Genomic DNA, 18,577 nt, shown 5'->3' with positions numbered 1-18,577 from the left:
AGCCACACAGCCACACAACCACACAACCACCCAGCCACCCAGCAACACAGCCAGCCACACAGCCACACAGCCAGCCACGGAGTAAAAGTGAATGTAAGATACACAGAAGTAAGAAAAGGAAAAAAAACAAAACAAAACCCAGAGGCAAAAGGTAAACAGGATAACTTAAGAAAAACTTGCTAGAAACAAGCCAAGATAAGGCTGGGCTTTCATAAGAAATAATAAGCCTCCATGTGTTTTATTTGGGAGCTGGGTGGTAGGTCCCCAAAGAGCAAAGAGTAAAAAAAAAAAAAAAAAGACAAACAACAGCAAATCAGACAGATCCAGGACTCATTCTGAATTCTGGGATGCTCACAGAAAACTCTATACAGGTCATGGCAATGAGTGACCGTTCACACCCTAAGACGACACTTGCTCCATTTCCTGTCCTGACAATGTGCAAGAGGTGGTGGGATTGGAGGCATGATAGTCCCAGAGATGGGTTAGCAGGATGTCTGATGTTCTCAGAGCAGAGAACACATTCTCCCCCCCCCACCCCCAGTCTCACAACAGGTTGTTAAAGCGAGCATCACTACCCTCTATCCTCAATGTCATCTGGCCTGCATCACCTCCTAGGTGGTCAGGCCTCTCACACCTTCTGCCCAGTGACAGATGACTCATAAGAAGCTCAAGCCTGATTGGTTCTTTGCTCAGACACTGTCTAGTTCTGGGGTCATAGCCGACAACTTTAGTCATAGTCTCTGCTGTTCATCCAGGAGCCCAGCTTAGGGAGTCCTCCATCCCCTGGTGGCTACATTCCTCATTCACCCACCCTGCCAACTCCATGATGGTCCTGTGGGTCCCCGTGGCCCCCTGGATAGCAGCTCTGATGGTGTTGCTGAGCAGAGGGATCCAGGGTGGGTCCCCTCCAGGTAAGACTGAACACAGCGGCGACTCTGGAGGGCCTGGGCTCAGGAGCATCCCCTTATAGGACCACACTTGGAGAACTACAGGGGGGCTTCCCCCACAGCCTGTGTCCTCCCTTCCCAGCTAGAAAAGCAGGCTCACCTCCCCACTGCTGTTCATCCAGTTTTCCCACTCTGAACCGGGCAGAGGTGTAAAGGGGTTGGCATGCATGTCCCTTGGACAACAGGCCTAGAGTTCTAGAATACATTTGCAGGGCAAGGTTTACAGAGAGGTCAGAAGGCTCAGCCTCCTGTGTTTCCTTCCCTACATCTCCATCACAGCCTTGAAGGGACTCAGGTCACCTGACTCAGGGGTGGGGGAGAGATGGGGGGCTTCTGCTCCCCCAGGGAGGGACTGGAGCCTGTGCCCTTAAACAATCAAGAGATAGCGAGATGGACTGTGGTTCTGCCGCTATAGTGTTCTTGTCGAAGTCTAACTTCTGAGGTCCTCACTAGTCTTGGAGTGGGTTAAGAACTGTAGGAGAACAAGATGAGGGTGTGTAGGCACAGGAGAACAAATGAGTGTGGATGACCAGGCAGGCCGCTAATGGAAGACCTGCCTCATGTCCCCCTGGCTTGTGTGATACTGTGGCTGAGGGGATCCAGCATTTCTCAGGAAGCTCCTTCCATTTCCAAAGTGGCACTGAGCTGTCAAGCCCTAAGTTTACCACATCCTAGGGTGGACCTAAAATACAGTGTCCTTGTTTTGCCTTGTTTCCCTGGAATAACTATATTTGAACCCCACCTCACCCCACCCCACCCCACCTCACCCCGGGTCCAGCCCTGGGTTTCTCCTGTGACATCAGGTGCACTTGAGGAGGAAGAGAGAACCTGTCCGTGGTGGTCACAGAAGGCTGTGAGACCCAACTAAAGGAACTGCTCAGCTGTGGAAACTGTGCCTTCAGGGTCCTGGGAATCAGAGAGTGATGCCCCCAGGTAAGGGGCAGAGTTTCTAAATAATGACAGCGGGGAGGGAGACCACACATGTTTCAATTATACCTGCTTCACAGATAACTTCCATTTACAAAAGCTAAGTATGGCCAAAGAAAAGCTTTTAAGTTCTTTTCCTTGCTTATAAAAACATTACTTGTTGATGAACAAGGAGAAGTAAAAACTAATGAATTAAGATGACAAGATCCACATCCCTAGTGGGGCAAGCAGACAAGGAGAGTCAGGTGACCGGGGAGGGAGAGAGAATGTGCGGAAGGGGGTGGGGAGTGATGGACGGGGCCCTGGGCTCAGTGAGAGTCACCTGCCATGGAGGCAGGTCAGGACTTCTGAGTAGAGTGTCGATCTGGCTATTACAGTGCCCAAAGGTTTTCCCACCCTCCCCTCTGTCCTCCGGCCCAGCTGGGCAGGTCCTCCTGAGCCCACCAGGATGAGCCAGCTGTTTAGGCATCACTATGGTGATGGGGAAACACCAGAACATCCCATAGTCGTCTCTCCCTGCACCTGCACCCGCACCCCAGGCTCTGGACCTCAGGGGGCTTCCCAGTGTCTGTAGCTACAGCAAGCAGATTTGTCCGGGCTCTGGGCTCCTCTCTTCAGCTTTAGACCCTCCCAGTTCATCTCCATCACCATCTGACATGATAGGGGGAAAGTTAATTAATTAACAAGCATCATATGTCAAATGGGTTGGGTGTCCCTCCAGTGTGTTAATAGCATGGCCTCAGAAGCTGTGAGACAGAGTGGACTTGGCCCTTTAACTTCTGATATCCTCTTTTTCTTTTTCTTTCTTTCTTTTTTTTTTTTTTTTTTTTTTTGAGAGTTCAGAATGGCCTCCAGCTCTCCACAATGCCCCTGCCTCAGCTTCTCAGGCATATACCACCACACCAACAGCTGATATGCTTTTAAATGAAGCGATAGCTTCCTTAGTTTAGTTTAGTGTGTTTATTATCTGCGGTACTGGGAACGGGATCCAAGGCAAGCCTCCATCGCCAAGCTGCTCCCGGCCGCCCAGGCTGCTGGTTATAAAACACATTAATGGACGGTTTAGAGCCCCCTCTTGTGGTGGAAACACAGCCTTCCATTTTCTCTACGGATGGCTTGTGTGGGAGCTGGTTGTTGGAGTCAGAAGGAAGGCAGGATTTGCTTTGAGATGCTAATTTCAGCGGGTGGAACATGAAAACAACCACACCACCCCCATTTCCCTGCTGTGAGTAAGAACAGACAGACTCACAGAGGCTCACGCAGGGCAAACAGAAGGGACCCACACTGCTGGCAGCTCCTAGGAAGAGAGGGAGGGTTCCCACATCCCCTTTTTACCAGTTCCCCAGCCAGTGCCTCTAGGAACGAGGGGACCCACTGGAGCTCTGCTGTGGTGATTTTCAGTGATTAAGGTCCAGGGCAGTATCCACCCCCTCCACACCAAGATCAGGTTGTCCCAAGATTTGCAGCAATCCTCCTGCCTCTGCATCCTTAGCACTGAGACTTCAGGTGAGAGTTACCATGCTGCCATTCCATATCTTTTTAAAAACGACCTTCCTGTATTTTTTATTTACTTATGTGTGTGGGATGTTTTGCCTGTGTGTTTGTGTGCACTGTGTGTATGCCTGGGACCCACAAAGGTCAGAAGAGGGCACTGGATTCCCTAGAACTGGAGTTACAGGTGGTTGTGAGCAGCCCTATGGTTGCTGCGAACTGACCCCAAGTCCTCTTTGAGAGCATCCAGTGTTCTTAACTCCTGACATCTCTCCAGCCCTGATCAGTTTTTGAAGTTATCCTGCAAACCGGTAAATTTCATCTTGGCGTTTCTACACATACAGCCCATACCTTTTAAGACTAAGTCTTCCCACACGGAGACTTGAAAGGTGAAATATCACACTAATTTTTAGACTAAGAAGTTTCATTTTATATCTTATATTTACGAATTTATTTCTGCACTGACAGCACGTAGGAGTAGTCAAGACATTGGCACAGGCGGGCACACTTGCTACGGGAAAGAGAAGTGGGGAGGGGAGGCTCCTGGTGGAGATGACATTTGACTGTGTCCAAGGTGGCTGGGTCAGGCAGGAGTCCCCACCGAGAGAGGGGTCGGCGACTCCACGCCCTAGCCAGGACTTGGCTTCTGATGCCCGCAGAGAACCACCTGCTGCGCGCGCTGCACGAGTGCTACGCGGAGAAGAACGGGACGCAGCAGCGCTACATCATGAGATGCGTCTTGGACCGGGAGGAGTTCATGCGCTTCGACAGCGCCCAGGGCGAGTTCCGCGCGCTCACCGCCATGGGGCGGCCGTGGGCCTAGTCCTGGAACAGCCAGAAGGACTACCTGGAGCGACGGAGGGCCGAGGTGGACACGGTGTGCAGGCACAACTACGAACTGAACCAAGGCTTCACCGTGAAGCGCCGAGGTGAGGCCCAGGCGGAGAGCAAGGCCAGGCGGGAGCCGCTGCAGCAGCCCCGGGGACCGACTGCGTGCGGGCAGACGGAGCCTTGGGGAAAAGAGGCCAGGGCCAGCGGTGCAGAGCCAGACGCGGGCACACAGTGGGAGTAAGGAATAGCAAGAGCGTTGTCATGTCTGGTAACCGGTTTGCTGTCGGGTGAAGGGAGCCGGGCCATGGGACAATCGCAGTGGACTGTGGGGAGATGGGCATCAAGTGTCACCTCCCAGCAGCTCAGGCTGTGCAGGGGACACAGGGGGCCGTGGGGACTCAGGCCTCAGCCGGGTGAGGTCATCTAGGAAGACCAATCAGTAAAGAATAAAGCTGACCCCTGGGGACAGTGGAGCGGGTGCTGGCTAAGAGCAGTCCCTGTGAGGTGAAGTGAAGCAAAACCCGGGGCAGAGAAGTGTCACAGGTAGAGAGGGTGACAGGAAACGGTGGGGCCAACAGTTTCGGGAGGTAAGTCCGCAGAAGTGGCAGGGTCGGGAAACCAGAGAGAGCTGACATGGAGACTAGAGTGACCCGGAGAGGGGTGAGCTGTGCAGAGGCAGGAGGACTTTGCGAGGCTGGGAGAAAAGAGCCTTGGCTCCTTCCCTTCAGCTTTTGGAGTGAAGGAGTCTGGTGAGCATCCTGAGGAGACCCGAGGGAGCAAGAGGCAGGGGAAGAAGCGGGGAGCCTTCCGCGGGCACAGGGGAGAGTGTCGGGGGACATGCCTTTAACACTCTTTGGGAACCAGGATTCCCAGTTACCAGCTAAGTCCTGACTCCCGGGAATGAGTGAGAATGCAGACAGATTGGGAAGGAATCAGGACAGTGGCCTGAGCTAGAAAAGATGACACAGAGTAGCTAGGTAAGGCGGCGTCCAAAGCACACAAGGTTGCCCTCAGCGGCAGGCTGGCACCCTTTCTTCCAGTGTGCCAGGGTGAGGAGAGCCCTGGGTGAATCACTTGGGCCAGACTCGCTCTGCTCAGCAGAACCCCCAGAATCACCACCCAGAGACCCACACCTGGTGATGCAGAGATCTGAAAGGTTTTCAATTAGTGTCCCAGGGATGACAGTGTGACAGCTAAGTGTTGGTAGACCCTGAGGATGGTTGTTGAGACCAGTTCACTGTGTAGCCCAGGCTGGACTAGAACTCGCCATCCACCAGCCTCAAGATCAAAAGTCCTGGAATTACAGCTGGGTGTACACCACACAGAACTGTGGTTGAAATAGGAAACGTCAAGGTCGCAGCAGGGTTTTCAGAGTGTTAAATGAGCTGAAAAGAGGAAAGGCTGGAGTCGGAGCAGTGGGTAAGCAAATATCATCCTAGCAATAGTAATTACAGCATCAATTATGAGAGGAAATACCTTTGTAGCTTAATGTTAAAATTATTCAAAATAAATAACCAAATAATTAACAAGAAAGAAAACAGAATGATTAAGAGCCATGAAATCCCCCCCCCTTTTTTTTTTAAAAATTCATTTTATGTGTGCAGGTATTTTGCCTGCATGCCTGTCTGTCTGTGCACCACCATATCTGTTGGTGTCTGTGAAGGCCAGAAGATAGTGTCAGATTCCCTGGGACTGGATTTACAGACAGTTGTGAGCTGCCATGTAGGTGCTGGGGATTGAACCCGGGTCCTCTGGAAGAGCATCAGGTGCTCTTAACCTCTGAGTCACCTCCATCCCCTCCCCCTTGAGAAAGAATCTCTGTAACTCAGGCTGTCCTTGAGTCATGGATTTTTCTTCCTTTTACCCTCAGGAATGCTTAGATTCACAGGAGTGCATCACTGCACCCATCTGGATAACTAACAAAATTCTAGAAATAAATCATGTAAGACGTTCAGTGGCCATTCAGCATGCAGCCTTACGATGTGGGCAATTGATTGTCTTTGTGAAATATTTTTTAAAAGTAGTTGAGTCCCTTAGGCCTGAAGATTTAGCTCCAGAGCCCCCTAGAAGTCAGTTGTATACTGCAGGCAAAGAATCTTCGTGGAGCGTTCTGGCACAAAACAGACAAACTTGAAGTCCAGGATTCAAAGGGAGGGAATGTGTCTTAACTCATAAACCACAACTCAGGAAGGAGCTGACTGAGGAACTCTCAGTTTATAAAAGTGGCCGAAGTGGATCTAAAAGGGCATCACCTTGAGCTGCAGAAGGCCAGCAGTGTGGGCAGCCTGACCTGAGGCCAAGAGCTGCAGGAGACAATGGACATTGTGAGGAGCATGCCCCCACCCTCAGAGTGTTGGGATGGAAACTGGAAACTGAAAGGTCTTTGGGCCAGAAAGCTGTGGTGTGGAAACCCCCCTGCAACGGCCTTTCTGCAGAACAGACTGCTGTTTTCTGGCCTCTGAAGAGGAGTACAGCCTGGTGGCAGATGTCCAAAAGTAGCAACTCTCTGGAGAGCTGTGAGGCCACAGGAAGTGGACAGCAGCATGGGGGTTGAGTTTGAGCATCAGGGGAAACGAACAAGGAGAGAGCAAGGAGAGAGACGCAGAGACATCCGTCTTGTGGCTGGCTTCCCGAGCACCCAAAAACAGAGAGAAAGTTGGGGTGAGAATCCCCACACACGGAGCTCAGAGTGTTGTTTCAAAGGCGGTGTTGTGGAGAGCGAGATCTTGGGAGTTACACAAACCCGAGGCCATTAAATACAGAGTGACGTCAGATATGTCTCATGTATTGGGTGAGGGTGGGTGGGGAAGATGGCCCCGAGGTTGAGAGTGAGGACCGCTCTAGCAGAGGACCCAGGTTTGGTTCCCAGCACCCATGTCTGTGCCACAACCACCTGTAATTTCTGGCCTCCTCAGGCACTGTACTCTCGTGTGCAAACCCACACACGAACCCACTGCTAATTATTTTTTTAAATGTTTAAAAGTTATTATATTGGAAAGCCAATGAGTGTTTTCATCTGTACATTAACTTCAAGAAATTATTTGAGAGCTGGAGAGACGGCTCAGTGGGTAAGAACAGTGGCTGCCGCAGCTGGAGTTACCTCCAGTCTCGCCCGGGGTGGCCACTCGAACTCAAAAAAAAAAAAAAAAAAAAAAAGCCACACAGACGCTTATATTATTTAAACTGTTTGGCCTAATGTCTCAGGCTTCTTACTATCTAGTTCTCATATCTTAAATTAACTCATTTCTATAAATCTGTACCTTGCCACGTGGCTCGTGGCTTACCAGTACCTTACATGTCGCTTGTCATGGTGGCAGCTGGCAGTGTCTCCTGACTCAGCCTTCCACTTCCCAGAATTCTCCTCTCTCCTTATCCCACCTACACTATACTTCCTGCCTGGCTATTAGCCAATCAGCATTTTATTTATCAATCAATCAGAGCAACACATTGACAGCATCCCCAGCAGGCTACTCTTACAGAGGACCCAGATTCAGATTCAGTTCCCAGCACCCACATGGTAGACCACAACCATCTTTGACTCCAGTTCTAAGGGATCAACACTGTCTTCTGACCTCTGAGGGCACCAGGCATGCACATAATGCAAAGGGATACATGCAGGCAAAACATTCATGTACATAAAATAATATAAATAAATCTTTAAAAATTAATTTAAAAAAGAAATTATTTTAATGAATCCTGCATCCTTCTCACCACAACAAAGTGTTCAAAAGGTCTCATTGTTTTAAAAAAATTGTCTCACCATTTGTTCCTGGCCATCTTGGAACTCACTATGTAGACCATGCTGGCCTTAAACTCACAGAGATCCCCCTGCCTCTGTCACCTGAGTACTGGAATTAAAGGCATGTGCTACAGAATCACTATTGGTGAAATTATTTAGGCCACTCCACGTAGTTAAAGGGAGGTTTATTTTGTGGGGTAACTTACAAATGAAGGGATAGGTTGTAGGGTCTGGGAAAGGTATGACGCAGTCTGGCGGTGTTCTCTGGAGAACTCTGCTCGGTCTACCTCCAGTGTCCAGGGTCCTGGAACCAAGAGAGACCTCTCCTCTCGATCCTGGGTCTTCAGCTTCCTCCCTCAGCCCCGCCTTGTGGGCGTGACCATTACCGAAGCCTCAGTGGGGGTTGGAACTTCCAGGCCAAGGCTGGGATGGCTACCCACTACAAATCACTCTCACATGTCACTCCTTTCCTGCTCCTAGTCCAGCCTAAGGTACATGTGTCACCCTCCAAGAAGGTCACCCTGCAGCACCATGGCCTGCTGGTCTGCCATGTGACAGATTTCTACCCAGGCAGCATTCAGGTCCGCTGGTTCTGGAACAACCAGGAGGAAACTGATGGAGTCGTGTCCACCAACCTGATCCGAAACGGGGACTGGACCTTCCAGATTCTGGTCATGCTGGAGATGACCCCACAGCGGGGAGATGTCTACACCTGCCATGTGGAGCACCCCAGCCTGCAGAGCCCCATTACTGTAGAGTGGAGTGAGTCACCTCAGGGACCCTTCTCAGTCCACATTGTGTAGAGAAGGTAGCACCCTGGCTCCAGGTCCACGATCCTGCCCTAGGCATTTGTACGTTGGGTCCTGATCATCCCCTGATCATCCTTGTACTTCCTGGAGGCCCCCTAAGGCTGCTTCTGAGCTGGAGGCATGAGAGGAGAGCCTGTCCCTGGCCTGGGAATGTTGAGGATACTGGATCTACCCTTGTCAGGAGTCTAGGGAGGCAGACAAGCCCTGCTTTGTCCTCACATGGGCCTGACTCCCTCATTCTGTCTGTAGTCTGTCCTTGTTCTGAGAGGCAGCTGCCAGAACCCACACTCCTTTCCATTTAAGACACCAGCCTAGGTCTAGATCTCAGAGTCCCTCTATATATTCTTCCCCATGATGTGTCCCTCTCAGTGACCTTCATATTGATATTCCGAATACCTACCAGAGGGCAGTAAGGTGTGGTGTGCCTGCCGGACAGGACACAAACTCTGAGTTCTCCTTTCCAGAGGTCGGGTCTGACTCTGCCAGAAACAAGATGCTGACGGGAATGTGTGGTCTGGCGCTGGGACTCATCTTCCTGGTGTCGGGCATCACCATGCACCTGAGGAGCAAGAGGGGTAAGAAGTGTGTGGAGGAGCAGCCTCCAACCCCAGCATAGGCAGGAGGGTCACAGGTTCAAGGCCTGCCTGGGCTACACAGTGAGACTCGGTCTCAGCCCAGACACCAAAGATGTGAAATAAAGAATCCTGGCGGGTGCCTGGGGCCAGCCTTTCGCTGATACACCCTCCTGTCCACAGAAAGGCCTAAGGCAGAGAAGTGACACTGGAGAGTTCTAGAAGCCACTGGAACTGGTGTCAGAGAGAAGCTGTCCTGTAGGGAGAGAGGAAACCCCAGCCTGGGCTCTAACCATAGGGCTACACAGTCCCCAGGTTCCCAGGCTTATGTGGGGAACATGCAGTGAGGGAGATGGGGGTGGGATAGAGTGTCTCTCACCATCTCAGGGAATTTTAATGTCTGAATGCATTCCTTTCGTCCCCTCATTCAGCTCAGCTGAGATCTCCAGGATTGACATGAGCAGGTAAGATGCTGTGTCTGCCTATTCATGGTCAGAATATCTCAGGCCTGAACTCCCCTCTCAGGCCCAGCCCCTGAGGGAGTGTGGGGAAGAGTGGGGTTCCCACCACTGAGGAAGGAGGCTGAGCTATGTTGTCCTTACCAAGCTACACTCAGTCTTTTTAAAGACTATTTATTTAGTTTTATTTTGCCAGTATGTGCCTGTACACATGTGTATCTGTGCACCACCTGCATGTATGATGCCTGCTGAGGCCAGCAGAGAGCGCAGGGTCCTTTAGAACTGGAGTCACGGATAGCTGTGAGCCACCATGTGGGTGCTAGGAACTGAACCTGGGTCCTCGGCAAGAGCAACAAGTGCTCTTAACTCCTGAGCTGTCTCTCCAGCTCCGAACACCATCTTACAAGGTCATAATTTCTCTGTCTGAGACTTAGAGGAGGGGTCAGAGCCACAGTGACTTGTTTTCCCTCCACGGTGCCTAGAACAACGTTTGTTCTGTGTCACAGGCACACACACACACACACACACACACACACACACACACGCACAGACAGACACACACACACAGACACACACACACACACACAAAGATATACATACAGACACACACACACGCACACGCACACGCACAGACAGACACACACACACACAGACTCACACACACAGAGATATACATACAGACACACACACAGGCACACATACACAGACACACACAGAGATACACACACAGGCACACACGCACAGACAGACAGACACACACAGACACACACACACAGGCACACACACACAGATACACACACAGACACATACATGCACACAGACACACACAGATACACAGACACACACAGGCACACACAGATACACAGACACACACAGACACACACAGACACACACACAGGCAGACACACAGACAGACACACACACACAGACACACACAGATACACACACACACACACACACACACACACACACACACACACATGCACACAGTGGGGTCTGGGAACTAGTTACACTTTTCAAGGGCATATCCTCACCGACTCTCTTCCTCTGACTAGGTTCCACCTGCCATAGTGTCCACCAGTTCCCAACAGTCCATGAACTATAAATCCATCAACAGAGGCCAGAGAGACGGCTCGGCAGGTCCACACCTGCTAAAATCCCAGAGGGCCCCGTTCAGTTCCCAGCATCCGTATCTGGCAGCTTTCAGCTACCTGCAGCTCCAGCTCCAATGGATGTAAGCGCTCTTCCGTCCTCCATGAGCATACACACCGACACTTAAATCCAAATGGAAATAAATCCATCAAAGGGTGAATCCACTGACAAGTTCCAGGCCTCATGAGTGCCCACCTCTGAACAACACTGCATCAGGGACCAAGACATCAATCCATGAGCCTTTGGGGGAGCATTTCAGATCCAAACCATAGCCTCAAGCATGGCCTCAGAAAATGCAGAGAGCCGACTCCCCTACAGAAGTCTCTGCTGTCAAATGTCTGTCTGACAGCAAGGTGGTCAGAGGGTCAGAAGTTATCGGTTGTTCCAATTTAAATCACTTAAGTGAAGCCATGAATAATGCAGTAGCTGCCACAGTGGGCAGATGGAGTCTATAATCTTTGGCTATGGCTCTTCCAAGTGGATTTTATGGGAATGGGCGCAAAGACAATGCTAGAGAATTGGAAAACCGAAATCACTGCACAATGCAGGGCAGTTGGGGATGAAGCATCTCTGTGGCTCATTAGCTCTCAGGTTATCAATCCCCAAAGCACAACAGACCCTTTAGCAAGCTGACAAAGTCACAGAGGAGTGAGTCGCAGGCTGTCAGATTACCCAACACTGCCCCGTTCAGAAGACACCACAGAATCACTGTTTGGCTTGATTGTGAAATGTCCCACACGGGCTCATGTGTTTACACACTTAGTTACCAGCTGGGAATGCTGTTTGAGACTCACAGAATCTTTAGGAGATGGAGCCTTGCTGGAGGAAGTGGAGCGCTGGTGTTAGAACCCAGCCCACTTCCTGGCTGCTGTCTAGTTCCTGACTGCCATGGCAGTGTGACCCTATGCCTCATCCTATTGCCCTGCCTCTTCCGCCATGATGAACTGAATCCCTTGGAACTGTGAGCCATGATAACCCTCCTCCCTCATGAGCTTCTTGTCAGGGTTCTGGACACAGCAGCAAGAAAAGGAACCGACGGAAACACTGGAGCAAAGAACACCTAAGATTTAAGAACTCACTTCCTGGGGCTGGAGAGATGGCTCAGGGGCTAAAAGTACTTAACTGCTAATGCAGAGGACTTAGTTCAAATCCCAGCACCACATCAGGCAAATGACAACCACCTGTAACTCCAGCTCCAGGAGATCCACCCTCTGACTTCCACAATCGGCTGCATGCATGCGCGTGCACACACAGACACACAGACACACACACACACACTTTAAAAGAACACCCCTCTGTACTTCAGTGTCTCTTTGACATATCCTCTGAGGTCAAGGAGCTTTGCCTGAAACCTAGGATGAGATGAACCCCCAGATCCTTCCTCCTAAGTCTGTTTCAGCACCAGTGTCTGGGGACACTTCACACTGTAGTCAAAACATTTTAGACAAAAGGTAATACTGATGGAGGCAGATGCAGAGATCCATGGCCAGGCACCAGGCTGAGAATCCAATCAATGAGACAGAGGAGGGATTCTGCAGGTGGGGGACATCGAGATCAAGATGGGAAGATGTGCAGAGATGACCGGCCACACTGTGGACTGGTGGCTGTGGAGCCCCCATGGGACTGGACTAGGCCCTCTGGATTCAGAAGGTGATTGTTTGGCTTGAACTGTTTGGGGGCACCCAGGCAGGGGGAATTGGAATCTGTCCCTGGTGCATGGGCAGGCTTTTGGGAATCTGGTGTCTGTGGTGTGATGCCTTACACAGCCTTGGTACAGTGGGCAGGGGCTTGGACCTGCCTAGGTCCAGTGTGCCAGGCTCTGCTGACTCCCCATGGGAGACCTTGATTTGGGGGATGTAGGCATGTGGGGTGGCTTGGGAGAGAGGGCTAGGGGGTGAGAGGAGGGAGGAAGTGGGATCTGTGAGTGGTATGTGGAATGAGTAGAAAATTTCTTAATAAAGAAAAATGAAAAAAAAAAGAATTCTAAGCCAGGCATATTGGTTCACACCTGTAATCTCCAACACTTGGGAGACAGAGACAGGAGAGTCATCTACAGATTTGATGCCAGCCTGGGCTGCACAGTAAGACTCTGTCTAAGAAGAAAAGAAAAGCCGTCCTCACTGAGACCGAGGCAAACCTCAATGAGAAGAGCTGGCCTCTGCCTGATTTCCATGAGTCGATGTGGACACAACAGGAGGGTGTGTCACTGTTGAGTCCCACATTTGCCAGAGTGTTCATGGCTTTGGATCCCTTCAGAGATGAAGAAGCTGGGGCCATGGCCTTCACAGGAGCTGCTGGAATGTGGAATATGGCATGCATTCCTTCATCTCCTGTACTTGGGAAAAGCACAGACATCTTGGGAACAGATTAACACATAGTACAGAATAAGCTGGGGGCTTATGTAGATAGAGTTTTCCTGCCTGGCCCACAGTCAGGACAAATCTCTCTTACCCGCCAGTCCCACAGTCGCTCAGACCCAACCAAGTAAGCACACAGAGACTTATATTGTTTACAAACTGTATGGCTGTGGCAGGCTTCTTGTTATCTAGTTCTTATATCGTAAATTAACCCATTTCTGTTAGTCTATAAGTTGCCATGTGGCTCGTGGCTTACCAGTACCTTACATCTCACTTGTCATGGTGGCAGCTGGCAGTATCTCCCCTCAGCCTTCCTGTTCCCAGCATTCTCTTCTCTGCTTGTCCCACCTATACTTCCTGCCTGGCTACTGGCCAATCAGCATTTTATTTACACAGAGAGATATCCACAGCAAGCTTACGTGGTTGCATCCATGGAGGGAAGGGATATTTTGCTGCCTTTCATTGAGACTAAGACCTGATTTGTTCCCACATCTGGGCTGCTCAGGGAGGCATCATTTCTTCATTTAAGGTGTTGTGTGATACCATTCCTGATGAGATGTAAATAAACATCTACTCACCCCAGACAGGGAAACAACAGCCCAAAGTAAGGATGCCACCAAAGTCCAACTTGGGCACCAATGAGTTAAGTCTATTGGGGCCACCATGGAGTGTGGTCGAGGGGCTACTTACAGGAGTCAATGATAGCTACACTGTCAAGATCCCACTCCAGCACCAGTGATGGCTCATGAAACTGGAAACCTGGAGTGCATGGCACAACTTGCAAGCAGCCTGATATGTTGGGGAGTCTCTTCCAGCAGCTCAGCAGGCCTGAGTGTTTCCAAATGGTCCTTTCTGCTCATGTGCACTTGAAGGGAAGGACCTAGTAAATCTGGTCAGTTTCGGGGCTTCTGGGAGCTTCTGAGTTGTTCACTTCCTGAGTTTTAAGGAGTTTCCCCATGGGATGGAATGTTCCCTTTCCTTTAGATGAGTTTTAACACTTCCTTACAAGTCAGAATGTTACACAACAAAGGACCAGAGAGACAGCCCACCATGCTACTTCCCACTGAACTGCATTCAGTACCAACAGGACCACCGTGAGCATCCAAGGCTTGGTGGTGTCACCTTCCCTCAACAAACTGGAGGCTCTCAGAAGCCCTCCAGGAAGAAGGTGGCATGTGACTTTCACAGTCCTGCTCTACCAGGCTCACAGGAACAGGGGCCACACCCCTCAAACCTGGGTCTCTACCTGCCATGTAGAAACTTCCTTGGGAGGCATGTAGAGCCTTGTTCCCCCTCCCTTCCATCTCCTCTCCATTCCCACCCAGCCTGGTCCATCTGAAACTGGGCATGTACCCAGCCAAGGTAGAGAGCAGAGAAGGCCACGGCCTTCTAGGATGTGCAGTGGTCAGGGGCAGTGGTCCAAGTGTATTCATGGTTTTTGTTGTTTCATGTTGTTTGTTTGTGATAAGGCCTTACAGTATAGCCAGACTGGTCTCTAACTCACTACATAGCTCAGGCTAACCTCGAACTAAGCAATCCTCCTGCCTCAGCCTCTCTAGGTTCTGGATTTGCAGACATATGCTGCCACTCCTGGCTTGGAAGATTATTTTAACCCATAAGTCGGGGAAGCCCAAAGCGCAGCTGTGAGGGTGTGAGGCCGGGGACTGCCTCTTGGCAATTTCCTTCCTCTCCTCATTCCTCTCCTCTTCTCAGGCACCAGCAGGACGGTGCGCTGTGTGGCTGTGTGACCATCCACAGTTCTGTCCTTTTCTTGCCTGTTCGGGTGACACCGATGTCTCCCTCTAATCTGAGGTTTCAGTTAAACTTGGCGACTAAAATTTTTCTAGAACCATCACCCCCTACAGGAGCTGGTATGTTCTGTCCCAGACAGACGCACTGTGGAGCCTCAAAGCCTTTGATTACTTTCTTTCTTTCTGGTTCTCTTTCATCCCCCTTTCTCTCTCTCTCTCTCTCTCTCTCTCTCTCTCTCTCTCTCTCTCTCACACACACACACACACACACACACACACACACACACACACATGGAAACTTCCTCTGCCTCAAGCCATCAGAGCCTCTGTCAGCATCCACATGCCTCCATGCCAGGGCACCCACACTCCCCAGCCCCAGCCCAGAATATCACCTCAGAATCTCTGCCCTTCAACTCCCCCCACCTGCCTGGGAGCCAGGCTCCAGGTTCCTAGAGAGGAGGGCACAGCCACTGCAGGGAGAGGCTGGGAACCTGCCACTCAGCGGGTCATGAACCCTTAGATTGGGTTGGTTGGCACAGTAATTTAATAGCCTGCTGTGGGTTGGCCGGAGGACCTAATCTCCAAATGTAAAAGTTATTTGAGTAACTGTGTGGCATTGTTTCCATGGAGAAAAGCTGTCTGAGCTCAAAGCAAATGTGACCTTTGGGGATACCCCGCTTTGTGCTCTAGGGGTGACCTCTGTGGTTTAGTACCAGCTGCAGAGAGAGCCCTGGCCAAACCTCAGCTGGGAGTGAGTGTGGGTGTGGAGGGTGTGTCTCTGAGGCCAGGCAGAGGGAAGGAGAGGGGTCTCTCTCAGGACTTGACTATAGACATGGAAAGGTACACAGGACACCCCAAATCCCATCCTCTGTGACACTAGATAGATGAGATGATGCCAACACACACACACACACACACACACACACACACACACACACACACACACATATGGACACACCTCAGGTCTGGGGAACAGGGAATAAATTGATGAACAAAGAAGGAGAAAAGATTTAGTGATACTGTTGGGACTGAATTGTTCTAGGTTGTTGTTTGTTTTTGAGACAAGGTGTCTATGTCTAGCTCTGGCTGGCATGGAACTTGTGCAGACCAAGCTGGCTTTGAACTCAGAGAGCTACATGTCTCTGCCTCCCAACGCTCAGATTTTAAAGGCGTGTACCAGTATGCCCAGCCAGGACTGGATTATTCTGACTGCTTTGCAATGGTGAAGACATCCTAAGTAGAAGACAGCAAAGACAGAGAAAGGCAGAACTGGGGCACCCAGATGCAGGAGGGATGTCTGCACATGCACTGTCTGCACATGCACTGTCTGCAGCTGCACTGTCTGCAGCTGCACTGTCTCCACCTGCACTGAGGTCTCCACCTGCACTGGGGTCTCCACATGCACTGGGGTCTCCACCTGCACTGAGGTCTCCACCTGCACTGAGGTCTCCACCTGCACTGAGGTCTCCACCTGCACTGGGGTCTCCACCTGCACTGGGGTCTCCACCTGCACTGTCTCCACCTGCACTGGGGTCTCCATCTGCACTGGGGTCTCCACCTGCACTGGGGTCTCCACCTACACTGGGGTCTCCACCTGCACTGAGGTCTCCACCTGCACTGGGGTCTCCACCTGCACTGGGGTCTCCACCTGCACTGTCTCCACCTGCACTGAGGTCTCACATGCACTGGGGTCTCCACCTGCACTGTCTCCACCTGCACTGTCTCCACCTGCACTGGGGTCTCCACCTGCACTGGGGCCTCCACATGCACTGGGGTCTCCACATGCACTGGGGTCTCCACCTGCACTGGGGTCTCCACAGGCACTGAGGTCTCCACATGCACTGGGGTCTCCACCTGCACTGGGGTCTCCACCTGTACTGGGGTCTCCTCCTGTACTGGGGTCTCCTCCTGTACTGGGGTCTCCACCTGCACTGGGGTCTCCACCTGCACTGAGGTCTCCACCTGCACTGTCTCCACCTGCACTGAGGTCATGCACTGGGGTCTCCACCTGCACTGAGGTCTCCACATGCACTGAGGTCTCCACCTGCACTGGGGTCTCCACCTGCACTGGGGTCTCCACCTGCACTGGGGTCTCCACCTGCACTGAGGTCTCCACCTGCACTGAGGTCTCCACCTGCACTGAAGTCTCCACATGCACTGAGGTCTCCACATGCACTGGGGTCTCCACCTGCACTGTCTCCACCTGCACTGTCTCCACCTGCACTGGGGTCTCCATCTGCACTGAGGTCTCCACCTGCACTGGGGCCTCCACATGCACTGGGGTCTCCACATGCACTGGGGTCTCCACCTGCACTGAGGTCTCCACCTGCACTGGGGCCTCCACATGCACTGAGGTCTCCACATGCACTGGGGTCTCCACCTGCACTGTCTCCACCTGCACTGTCTCCACCTGCACTGGGGTCTCCACATGCACTGGGGTCTCCACCTGCACTGGGGCCTCCACCTGCACTGAGGTCTCCACCTGCACTGAGGTCTCCACCTGCACTGAGGTCTCCACCTGCACTGGGGTCTCCACATGCACTGGGGTCTCCATCTGCACTGAGGTCTCCACCTGCACTGAGGTCTCCACATGCACTGGGGTCTCCACATGCACTGGGGTCTCCACCTGCACTGTCTCCACCTGCACTGGGGTCTCCACCTGCACTGGGGTCTCCACCTGCACTGGGGTCTCCACCTGCACTGAGGTCTCCACATGCACTGGGATCTCCACCTGCACTGTCTCCACCTGCACTGTCTCCACCTGCACTGGGGTCTCCACCTGCACTGGGGTCTCCACCTGTACTGGGGTCTCCTCCTGTACTGGGGTCTCCACCTGTACTGGGTTGTCTATCTGTACTAAATTCTCCACCCATGCTGATTCTTCACCTGCAGTGAAGTCTTTACCTTTGCTGAGTCTGCACCTGCACAGGGGTGGGGAGCTCCCTAGTGGGGTCCGAAGTCCCTAGACAGTTCAGCAGGAACTGTCTAGGTAGTGCAGACTGGGACTCACCACAGGGAAGTGTTACCGATTAGGGTGGGGATAAGGCAAGTGTTGGATGTAAATGAAGGACATCCAGCCACGCCATCCATGGACTATAGACAGACTGGACAAGCACGCATACAGTCTCCCTCCCTTAGATGGGAGAGGCACCCAGTGGGATGAACTCTCAACCTTGAGTAACTCTCAACCTCCACCTGACAGACAAGAGCAACGTTGTGTGAGGACGGGAAGCCCCAGGAGAGCAGGAGGCCCCTAGGGGTGCCCAGTGCCCAAGGATTCCTAACCAGAGCAGACCTGAGCTACTGAACAAGCCCAGAGAAGCCCAGGGAAGGAAGGAGGTCAGCAGTCTCCAGGCAGAGAAACTGTATACATACACAAGACCAAAGATGCTTATACGTATGTGTATATGTGAAAACATGCACATGTAGGAGGCCTGACTTCAGTTCTGGCTTTTGACAACAAAACATCGCAAGCCTGGGGTACAGCATGTCTTGGAAAAGGTGCAGAAATCGACATCTTGGAAGTGGGCTTAGTTACCCATT

The 18,577-nt window shown here is 51.7% G+C and overlaps 1 protein-coding gene across 1 annotated transcript; it reads left to right on the top strand.

Annotated features, from left to right (window-relative positions):
- Positions 1 to 826: 826 nt before the first annotated feature.
- LOC118569439 (HLA class II histocompatibility antigen, DP beta 1 chain) lies at positions 827 to 15,031 on the top strand. The gene is given in 5 exon segments (XM_036167184.1): positions 827 to 911; positions 4,025 to 4,294; positions 8,416 to 8,697; positions 9,209 to 9,319; positions 14,997 to 15,031. Coding segments are annotated over 5 exon segments (783 nt in total).
- The last annotated feature ends 3,546 nt before the right edge of the window (positions 15,032 to 18,577 follow it).

This window comes from Onychomys torridus, chromosome 18 (genome assembly GCF_903995425.1).
Source record: "Onychomys torridus chromosome 18, mOncTor1.1, whole genome shotgun sequence".
NCBI classification, from domain to species: domain Eukaryota; kingdom Metazoa; phylum Chordata; class Mammalia; order Rodentia; family Cricetidae; genus Onychomys; species Onychomys torridus.
The sequence above is the reverse complement of the archived record's forward strand: the minus strand, read 5'-3'. Positions and strand labels throughout refer to the sequence as shown.